Source organism: Schistocerca serialis, chromosome 2 (genome assembly GCF_023864345.2).
Source record: "Schistocerca serialis cubense isolate TAMUIC-IGC-003099 chromosome 2, iqSchSeri2.2, whole genome shotgun sequence".
In the NCBI taxonomy this organism is placed as follows: domain Eukaryota; kingdom Metazoa; phylum Arthropoda; class Insecta; order Orthoptera; family Acrididae; genus Schistocerca; species Schistocerca serialis.
Window position 1 is genome coordinate 52,848,515 of NC_064639.1, and position 12,016 is coordinate 52,860,530.

The following is a 12,016-nucleotide window of genomic DNA, read 5'->3' on the forward strand; positions in this document are numbered from 1 at the left end:
TGTGTATTACTTCATACTAGTGTAGCAAGTATGATTAAAACTACTCTCAGTTTGTGATGTAGTTACTAATTTGTGTACATTAGCACCTGATACCAAAATTATTTATGCAACAGATACTTATTTAAATAAGCAATGTTCGTATACCGTATATACATGTGTCTTTCATAAAATAAATACTGTTAGCCATCTGTCCATGTTAAATAAATATTGTCACAGTGATCATGTGTGACTACTGTCTCAAACTAGTGAGAAATGGTTGACATTGTGAGACTGTCTTCACAGATTTCAAAAAGTTGAGAGTTGCAATTGGCAACAGTTGTTTTTGTGGTTTTCAGTCTGAAAGCTGATGTGATGCAACTCTCCACACTAGGTTATTCTGTGCAAATTTCTTTATAGATACATAACTACCATATCCTACATCCATCTGAACTTGCCTACTCTATTCCTCTACAGCTCTTACCCCACACACATACTTTGGTTACCATTTTGACGATTCCTTGACGCTTAAATATGAATCCTGTCAACTGTTCCTTCTTGTAGTCAGATTGAACCATAAGTTTCTTTTTCGCACAGTTTGATTCAGTAGCACCACATTAGTTATTCGATCTACACGTCTACTCTCTGTAGCACCATATTTCAAATGCTTGTTTTCTCTCCTGTCAGAACTTTTTATAGGCAATGTGTTTTTTTTTTCTTTTGAAAGCAACACGTCAGACAAATACTTTCAGAAAAGAGTTTTAACACTTAAATTGGTATTAGATATGAACATATTCTTTGTTTTCAGAAATAATTCTCTACCCAAATTTCCCTTTGGTTTCATTCACAGCTTGCTCAATGTGCAGATTTTATGACATCAGGGAAAGGCTACAACCATGTCTCACTCCCTTTTCAAGTCTGGATTCTCTTTCACCACCTTTGAATTGTATCACTGCAATGTGGCTTCTGCACAAGTTGGTAGGACACATCTTGAGGCATCAAGGAGTTGTCAAAATGATAACCAATCAAAATGATAACCAAAGTATGTGTGGTAGGGTAAGAACTATAGAGGAAGGCTAAGACTTGAATTTGGTAAGCAAGTGCAAATGGGTGCAGAATACGATAGTTATGCAGCAATAAACTATCTCTCTGTATTTTGTCCTTTCTACCTTCAAAATTTCGAACAGTGTAGTCCAGTCAGCATTGTCAAAAGCTTTTTCTAAATCCACGAATGCTATCAACCTATTTTCTAGGATTAGTCACAGATTCAGTACTGCCTCATAGGTTCCTACACTTCTCCAGAAACCCAAACTGAAGTTCCCCAAGGGCAACTTTTACCAGTTTCTCCATTGTTGTGTAATTAATTTCTGTCAATATTTTGCAACCATGACTATTAATTTGATGTTGTTGTTGTCTTCAGTCCTGAGACTGGTTTGATGCTGCTCTCCCTGCTACTCTATCCTGTGCAAGCTTCTTCATCTCCCAGTACTTACTGCAACCTACATCCTTCTGAATCTGCTTAGTGTATTCATCTCTTGGTCTCCCTCTATGATTTTTACCCTCCACGCTGCCCTCCAATGCTAAATTTGTGATCTCTTGCCTCAGAACATGTCCTACCAACCGGTCCCTTCTTCTTGTCAAGTTGTGCCACAAACTTCTCTTCTCCCCAATCCTATTCAATACCTCCTCATTAGTTATGTGATCTATCCATCTAATCTTCAGCATTCTTCTGTAGCACCACATTTCGAAAGCTTCTATTCTCTTCTTGTCCAAACTATTTATTGTCCATGTTTCACTTCCATACATGGCTACACTCCATACAAATACTTTCAGAAACGACTTCCTGACACTTAAATCTATACTCGATGTTAATAAATTTCTCTTCTTCAGAAACGCTTTCCTTGCCATTGCCAGTCTACATTTTATATCCTCTCTACTTCAACCATCATCAGTTATTTTGCTCCTCAAATAGCAAAACTCCTTTACTACTTTAAGTGTCTCTTTTCCTAATCTAATTCCCTCAGCGTCACCCAACTTAATTCGACTACATTTCATTATCCTCGTTTTGCTTTTGTTGATGTTCATCTTATATCCTCCTTTCAAGACACTGTCCATTCCGTTCAACTGCTCTTCCAAGTCCTTTGCTGACTCTGACAGAATTACAATGTCATCGGCTAACCTCAAAGTTTTTATTTCTTCTCCATGGACCATAATACCTACTCCGAATTTTTCTTTTGTTTCCTTTACTGCTTGCTCAATATACAGATTGAACAGCATCGGGGAGAGGCTTCAACCCTGCCTCACTACCTTCCCAACCGCTGCTTCCCTTTCATGCCCCTCGACTCTTATAACTGCCATCTGGTTTCTGTACAAATTGTAAATAGCCTTTCGCTCCCTGTATTTTACCCCGGCCACCTTTAGAATTTGAAAGAGAGTATTCCAGTCAACATTGTCAAAAGCTTTCTCTAAGTCCACAAATGCTAGAAATGTAGGTTTGCCTTTCCTTAGTCTATTTTCTGAGATAAGTCATAGGGTCAGTATTGCCTCACGTGTTCCAACATTTCTGCGGAATCCAAACTGATCTTTGCCGAGGTCGGCTTCTACCAGTTTTTCCATTCGTCTGTAAAGAATTCGTGTTGGTATTTTGCAGCTGTGACTTATTACAAACTGATAGTTTGGTAATTTTCATATCTGTCAACACCTGCTTTCTTTGGGATTGGAATTATTATATTCTTCTTGAAGTCTGTGGGTATTTCGCCTGTCTCATACATCTTGCTCATCAGATGGTAGAGTTTTGTCAGGACTGGGTCTCCCAAGACTGTCAGTAGTTCTAATGGAATTTTGTCTACTCCTGGGGCCTCGTTTTGGCTTAGGTCTTTCAGTGCTTTGTCAAAGTCTTCACGCAGTATCATATCTCCCATTTCATCTTCATCTACATCCTCTTCCATTTCCATAATATTGTCCTCAAGTACATCGCCCTTGTATAGACCCTCTATATACTCCTTCCACCTTTCTGCTTTCCCTTCTTTGCTTAGAACTGGGTTTCCATCTGAGCTTTTGATATTCATACAAAAGGCTTTCTTTTCTCCAAAGGTCCCTTTAATTTTCCTGTAGGATTAGTTTGATGGTACTATAATAGTAATGCCTGTCAGCAGCTGCCAGTTTGGAATTTTAACACTTCATGCTTCATCTTTTAGAAAGCCAGTTTTGTTTTTTCCTTATGATCACATCTTCCGGAGTAGTCCCTACCCACTGATCTCAATGGAGGACTATTTTACCTCCAGAATATTTTACCCAAGATGATGTCATTACCATTATACCACACGTACTCTCAGGAAAAAGAAATAACATTTGTAGTTTCCTCTTGCTTTTGGATGGTAACAGTTCCAGTTAATGTTACAAAGCCAGATCAGTCAGTCATCCATACTGTTGTCACTGCAAATGCCAAAAAAGTTGGTGCTCCTGTTCAGGAATATCTTGTTTGTATGGCCTCTCCATAGATATCCCTCCACTGCAGTAACACCTAGGATAAGGCTACCCGTATGATTGAGGTAAGCAAGCTGCCACACATTGGCTAGGACCATAGTTCTTGGGGGTAGGCGGGGGGGGGGGGGGGGGGGCAGGTGGGAGGGGGGGGGAGTTAGCAGTAACAAGGTTAGGAGTAGACAGCGGACTAGATGGCCAGACTGTGGTCAAATCTGGCAGCCTTCTAGATTTATTATAGATACCCATTTAGTTCAAGAACTATCTGGCAAGGTAAGGAAGAAAGTACAAGATGAAGCTAATACTGGTCCAAGGGTCCAAGATTTAAAAAGTCATCCTGCTTCGGAGTGATCTTGAAAGGCGAATGTCAAATAGAACTCCCTTGGGGTGTCAAATAGAACTCCCTTGGTGGTGAATGCCAAGTAAGTAATATTTTTAAGGAATCAGCAAGTCACCTGTGGATCGAGACCTTGGGGGAAATATCTTTGTAAAGAAGATAATGTTGTGATTATTTTTTGTTTTTAAATTTTGTTGCCCTACAGAGAATGCTTCTCGCACTATGTTGGAAATCGTGTCACTCACTGGACGAATAATTCTGCCAAACATTTAATGCAGACCCCAAGCATCACCAATAAACTGAGATGATCATACATGTGTATGATGAATGAATTACCAGCATTTGATTGCACTAAACATGACATGTGAATAGTGAATAGTGAATAGTGTTTTATTCGTCTCATAACATACAATTTCTAATCATATGATTAGTGTACAGGAGACATGTCAAAAAATGGATAACACAACTTAAGCCTAATTGGTACAAAGAATTTTAACATTAATATAAACTTTTATTTTTCTTTCCTCCCTTTTGTGTAGGACAGCTACATTTACACGCAAGATTATATGTAAATTTCTCCTGCTCAAATGTTCAGTTCATCCTTCATGAACTCCTCAACAGAGTAGTAGCAGCATTTGACAAGTATATCATATAGCTTCGTTTTCAGTGTCTCTAGGTTCATACTCAGAATATTATTTCCTTTTAGCTTGTTATGAATTTTCATTGCCATATAATGAGGAGACTGCGCATATAGGTTTAAGCGATGAGTGGGAAGCATAAAATTGTCTTAGTTTCTCATGTTATAAGCGTGATTGAAACAGTTTTTCTCGAATAACTCTAAATTGCTATGTAGAAAGATGATAATATCATAGATGTATAAGGAGGGAACTGTTAATAACTGTTGTTTTTCAAATAGTGGGCGACATGATGTCCGTGGATGGGCAGTACACATGTTCCTTATTATTCTTTTCTGTATCTTTAGTATGCGCAGTATATTGCTTGAATTTCCCCAAAAAATAATACCGTACCTTACAACTGATTGAAAGTAGCTGTGGTATGCAATTTTCGTTGTATTCATGTCTGTTGCACCAGCTAATATTTGCATAGCAAATGCAAAGCTACATAATTTGTTTAACAGGTAGTCAACATGTTTATTCCAATTTAAATTTTTATCTAGATTTAACCCTAAAAACTTCACAGAATCCACTTCTTCTATATCCTGATTTTTATGAGTTATTTTTATTTCTTGGGGCTTTTACTGTTTTGTTCTGAATTGGACCATGTGGGTTTTGGGGATGTTCAATCTTAATCCATTCAGTTGGAACCATGTTTCTAGTTTGTTCATTCTGTTTATTATGTAGAGAGGGATGTTTTCTGGCTCCTGGTTTTCAATTAATACAGATGTGTCATCTGCAAATAAAATCAATGGAGCATTTATATTGTTCGGTAAATCATTAACATAGAACAAAAACAAAATAGGTCCTAGTATCGAGCCTTGAGGGACATCTTGGGCTACTGTTTTCCATTTTGAATAGTAATTTGCTGCATTTGATGAGACAATCACTCTTTGTTCCCTATTTGATAAGTATGAAGTAAGCCAATTTAGAACATTACCCTTGATCCCATACTTGTCAAGCTTATAGATGAGTAGTGCATGATTTACAGAGTCAAAGGCTTTTGTGAGATCACAAAATATTCCTGCAACTTTATTATGGTTGTCTAATGATGTGCTGATCTTGTCGATAAACTTGTTAATTGCATCAGTAGTACTTTTGCCACGCTGGAAACCAAATTGGTTTTCCGTAATAATATCATATTTTTGGAAGGAGGGAGATGGGACGATAATTCCCCATATCCTCTCTTGACCCTTTTTTGAGCAACGGTTTTACTTCTGCATACTTCAGCACCTCTGGGAAGCTTACTTGTTCAAAGGATTGGTTTGTTATTTTAGATAGCGGGTATCCTATTATTTTACACACAAATTTAAGGTCTTTTGCTGGTATTCCATCCCAACCTGCAGAATTTTTGTTTTTTAGTTTTAATATAATTTTTTCTACATCTATTGTTGAAACTGTTTTGAATTTTGTGCAGCATTCAGAATTATGATTTAGTCCAAAGGGACATACATTGTTCTCATAATCTGAAACATTAACCTCTGGTTAATGAAGAACTCATTGAAGCATTCTGAAATTTGAGCTGGATTTACAATGATCTCATCTTCAAGCTTAATTGTACTAATTCCATGTCTAGAGGCTTTGATACCTAATTCGTGTTTTACAACTGAGCACACTGCCTTTGATTTATTCTCATGTTTTAAGATTAAATTATTATTTGTCATTTGCTTTGCTGCTTTGACAACTTTCTTAAATGTACTTTTGTATCATTTAACATATTCAATAAATTCAATTTTTTTTTATTATGTCTTAGTTCCTTATGTAGCTGCCTTTTCTTAGCACTGGAGATTTTTATACCTTTAGTGATCCATTTTAATTTTGTCATTTTATTAAAATAAGTTTTTTGTGGAAACATTTCATTGAAAACACTTAGAAAATCCGTTAGAAATGCTTCAAAATTTGCTGTGCATGAAATATTTTTATCGATGTGCCATTCTGTCTGCTTGAGCTTATCATGGAATAGAGTCAAAGTTTCTTGGTTGAAGATCCTTTTTACATAAGCTTTATTACATGGGACTTCTCTACCTGCTCTGGGTAGCTCAATGAATAATGCTGAATGATCAGAAATTCCTAGATCTAGACAAAATTTATATCCATCTTCAAATACGTAATTTGTTAAAATATTGTCAACACGTGTAGCTGACTGAGCATTTTCTCTTGTAGATTCAGAAAAATTTAATTTGAAGCCATATTTTTTATGAAGTCTGTAAATTTTGATACTTCACATGTTTCATTCAACACATTGATGTTGAAATCAGCATCAACCACAATTTTTTCCTCTTTTCTTTACTGAGGTATTCTAACAAACTCTAAAATTTATGTAGGAAATGCTCGGTTGTCACCTTCCCTGAGATTCTATAAATTGATATTATAACAACATTTAAGTCATTTAACTCAACACAGCAACCCTCAAAAATAGATTCTTCATCAAAACAATTGAAGTCACATCTTACATGGTAATCTAAATCAGAATGAATGAGTATGCATGAACCTCCTCGTGACTTATTTATCCTACAAAAGTTGGTAGCTACCTTGAAGTTTTCATTTTTATTTAAGATTTTATGGTATCACTACTAAGCCAGTGTTCATTTAAACAAATTACTTTAACATTTAGAAATTCAGATAAAGAAACTTGTAGCTCATCTAACTTAGAGCTTCTGTCACATGAGTATTCAGCACTTAAACCATTTATATTACAATGCATTATATAGTTACTACTAAGATCATCAATTTTATTTTTTAAAGACCTTATATTTAATAATGAGCCATCCTCACAAAAGGGTATGTCTGGATTCTTCTGTAGAAGCCCATCAGCTTGCTCACTTGGCTTGTGCATTTCTTTGTCACTTTGATATTGTGTACTTACATCCATAGTTACATTCTTGATGGCACTGGGTCTGGATGGGGTCTACATCTAAATCTTTCCTGGGGAAAGGTTACATACGTCACTAAATTCATGAAGCATTCAGTTTAACCAAAGCACTGTCTATCCAATCCCTGTGTTACCAAAATCATCACTAATGTCTTTTAGGGTAAATGTTCTTGAAAGGCATGTTTGCTAAATGACTACTGTCACAGTAGCAGTAGAACAAAATACTGTAGCATAGACAACTTTCTTAATCATAACAATCATAAAAAATAGAAAGGTAAGCTTGTTCATATCTTTAAAAAACTCGAAACCTAAAGGTATTATAGATAGTATTACCAGATGCTCTCAGTTCTTTGGCTGTTTGTTCTTTTACGGTATTTAACAATCTGTCTTTTCCTACTTTGTTAAATCATTAATACATGCTTAGCATTTAGTATATAATGTAAATATATGTGTTTTTCAGGCCAATTTTATTCCTAAACCAACATATACCTGCCCTATATACAAGACTAGTGCAAGACGAGGTGTATTATCAACAACTGGTCACTCTACAAACTTCGTTATGTTCATGGAATTCCCCAGTGACAAGCCACCACAGCACTGGATTAATCGTGGAGTTGCTTGTCTCTGTCAGCTGGATGACTGATTCTTATGTATCAGTTTTACTATCATATTTCTTACACAGTATGTAATTTTCAACTGAAATATATATGATTGTAGGAGTGTGAAACATTTTTAATTCAGCAGTATCTGCATCTAATGACATAAGATTTGAAATTACCTGTTGCACAAATACTGGATATTTTCTGTGAGATTTATGACTAATATTTTCCTTTATAATTCAAAAATCCAGCATCAGTAAGCATAACAGCTGCCCAGAATACACAAAGGTTGTAGATTTTTGTGAAAAAGAGTTCACTGAACTTCCCATTTAGCAGTGGCCTATTGTGTAATAAATAATGCAAAGTCCTTTTGAAAAGGCGGCAGATCATGTTTTTAAAATACACTCTGCCTTGTGGCAAACTCAGTCACACATATATTCAATAGTTGGTTGACTCTTTGCATCCGATCTGAAGTCTTGTGTCTTGAAAGTATATGGATTAATGGGCTACATTTATTCCATATTAAAGAAGCGAATAATGAGCTAAAATTTAAATTACCATATCAATTGGGACAGTCAAGAAGTACTGTGCTTCCAAGAGACTTTGAAATCCCATTTGTATCCTATAGATGGCAGTTGTGAGTTACTTCACCACAACCTTATTGTGAGGTAATTGAGCAGCTCAGGGAACACAAAAGCTATCACCACTGCCACGTGTTTTGAATTATAGGTTAACTGGAGCTACCTATGAGAAGCAGAAAGTAATACACTCAACAGACCTCAGGGCAGTGCTACCTGCCATAGGAACATAATGGCAAATGATTGATAACAATGGCTGGTGCTAAGAGAGACTTGTGTACATTTTCTGAGGTTATAACCACAATTGACAAGTTACAAGAAAAGGAAAATGTTCTTAGTGATCCTGATATCTCTCACCAGGATACTGATTACATTACCAGTGACTCAGATGACTCAGAAGTATGTAAATTTGCAGGTCTGTTGCACTTAATATGTTTTGGAAATACAATGATAAGTGTATGTACATACTATTGTGTTCTGGAAATGAATGAAATATGAGGTTATTACTGAATGGCTGCTCTTCAAGGCATTACTGTGTGTATACACATATAGCTTCATTTATGTTTGTACAAATTACAATGACATCAGCAACATGTAGCAGAACTTTGAATTTCACCACGCTACACTCATTCCCTCAGATATAAATTATCTGTATGAGCGATGTTTAAAGCTTTCCCGGCATACTGATTGTTCCATAAAAACACGGGAGAACTGCTGGATATCAGTAACTTCCTGCCACGATATTTCGGCTACTACAGTGGCATTCACCTGAAGATGGCCAGAAGACTCTGCGCCGAAATATCGTGGCAGGAAGTTACTGATATCCAGCAGTTCTCCCGTGTTTTTATGGAACAATCTGTATGAGCGCTCGACGGCAGAGTAAATATATAAGAAAATGAATGTTCTAAAATTGTAACTTTTTTTGTTTTTCTACCCGCTTTTGTCTTTGAGAGCGGAAGCTTAACTTACTTATTAGCTAGTCGTGGTCGGATTAAGACGAAAAAACTCATTGATGTGTAGACGTATTGTGGAATTTGGTATGAAATTCGGAGGCTGGAAGTAGCAACGTAAAATAAATTGCATTCAATACCAAGATGGTTTTGATTTGTGTAAATTAGTGATTCCTGGACGATTGCAAAATTTCAGAGCAGCTATGACTTTTCACGCAGGAATGAAACAGGAAATTTTTGGAGAACAAGACCTGGCACCGCACGAGAGAAGACATGTTAACATGGTAAAGAATGAACTCTTATCTACGCCATTTCCCCCTGTTAATCACATTTTGTTATTCTTTGTTCTCTTTCAAATAATTTTTGTAGTGGAAATTGGTTTGACTTTTGCTCAGAAATCCCACAAGGACCACCCCAACAATAGCTTTTCCGAATCACAAAGTCCGACTTGCATTTCGTTCTTTCCCTTTTTCATGGTCATTAACCATTTTAAAAACCCCTTTTTATTCACGATTTCTTCCCACATTTTCAACCTTTTCTTTTCTTTTTCTTTTTTTTTTTTATTAACCACTACAAGCAGTAATAATAATTCTAATAATTCGGGTAATCTGCGACAGCTTTTGAATTGGCCTTAATATTGAGCAGTCTGTCACCATCTCAGATATGTGTCATGAAGGGGCAGGAGAACAGACAGATAGGTCTCCTCAGAAAATGATGAGGTGCACCTCACAGCAGAAATTTAAGCAGAAGAGGTGTAATTTAGGCAAAGAATATGTATTTCATTCTGGAAAAACTACAGATAAAAAGGTAAGACCTAACTGCTACTGTACTCTTAAATGTTTTGAGAAAGTAGGTGAAAGCAGTGTGAGCAAACATTCAAAAAACTCTGGGAAATTGGTGACTGGTTTTCAGAATGTACCTTGCTGTGGAAGATGACTTTCGAATACTCATCATCTTCACTCACCAGTGAGACATTACAGTATGTCATGACATGTGGCGTAAAGTAAGTTTCAGGAAATATGGGAGGCAAAATCCAGGCCTTCCTCTCTGATTAAAATATGATGCACCTGTACGCATTGAAAAGAAGAAAGCTGTTGACATTCTGTCCCTCTTAGATTACTTCCTTCTGTTCATCATGGAGTTTTCTTGTCACTTATGCCAACACATTTGGACAATGGACATGTCTGTGATGAGAGTAAGACGGGTGAAGTACTTTCAAGCAAGTTAAACTTTCTCGTAACTTTGTGCAAGGGTTCTTATATGATTATGTTTTGTTATTAGTGCACATGATTTGGGTAACATAATGGTATCTCCATTACAATATGTAGTGATACATGTTGCTATAAAGAACAGCAACATGTCTTGTTTTCCTTTTTCCATTTTCCAGACTGATGAAAGATGTGCTTGTGAAAAATGTGACTTTAATTAGTAGTAGAGTAAAGAGCATCTACTGTGCCCAGGGTTGTTGAAATTTATGTATAGATATGAGAAAGAAAAATGTGGACACAGTGTAGAAAGCTGTGACAGGCGCTTTGTTTGGACTCATCAGTGAGGGGTCCCTTGCACTTTGAAGTTGTGCTGTGGCAGTGCGGTGGACTCCAGAGAAGGAAGGGGCCTGGAGTCAAGTAGGAACTTATGGTTTTGGTGAAGCATTAAAGCATCATGTATGAACATGTTGTTAGAAAAGCTTTGTTAGTTATCAGTTGTTGTCAGTTGATAACTTACATGAATAAGTATAGAAAAAGTATGGAAACAGTGTTTTGTGATTTTGTAGAACCAGTCTTATAGCCCTTGCCCCTCTGCAATCAGAAACAAAGTCAGCAGTTAAATACGTAGCACTGCACAGTGCAGGGTGGCTGACTCTTCCATATCTCCCGGGATCTCACGTATTTGCATATTTTGTTGTAATCTTCTGACTCTCATATTTTCAGGCTCATTTGGCATTTCTCTCCAGTTTTTAACTTTATTTCTTTTACATTAGTACAAATATTTTTTGAGTATTTGAACATTGTGTGCATGGTCAGAATTCATTGAAATGTTGGACAACTGATTCTATATTGACATTATGTCTATCAGTTATCTTAGAAATGATCAACTGATGCTTGGCGGTTAGACATGACTTCATTTCAGTGCCAGTGCTTCCTGTGAATCCTTGTTCAAGATTTTATGATGGGCGGTGAGGATGAAGCTAAAATGTTACCAAAAAAAGAAAACGAAGTGTATCTGTACATATTTTACAAAGTGGGAAGCTTTATATTGCTTCTAAAGCAAACTGCTCAGACTGCAAACATGAGTTTAGCATCACACATGGCAGCAAGAATGATTTTGTACAGAATATGAATACTTCAGGTGATAAATTATTACTATATATTCCAATATATATATATATCTTACTATTCAGCACCTAGTAATTAGTTGTTGGCAATTTTCTGAGTTAACTTCTTGTATTTGGTTGTACATCACCAAAGCAAAGCCAATGATCTCACTACTTCATCCAAAATAACTTCAGCTCTCCTCATTGAGCAAAGGCCTAACAAACAATGACAT

The 12,016-nt window shown here is 36.4% G+C and overlaps 1 protein-coding gene across 1 annotated transcript in view; it reads left to right on the top strand.

Annotated features, from left to right (window-relative positions):
- Positions 1 to 7,985, top strand: part of LOC126455722 (dynein axonemal heavy chain 3) — a 1,249,696-nt gene extending 1,241,711 nt beyond the window's left edge. Inside the window, exon 71 of the mRNA XM_050091491.1 lies at positions 7,803 to 7,985. Coding sequence (XP_049947448.1) covers positions 7,803 to 7,985 — 183 coding nt within the window. The remainder of the gene's footprint in view (positions 1 to 7,802) is intronic.
- The last annotated feature ends 4,031 nt before the right edge of the window (positions 7,986 to 12,016 follow it).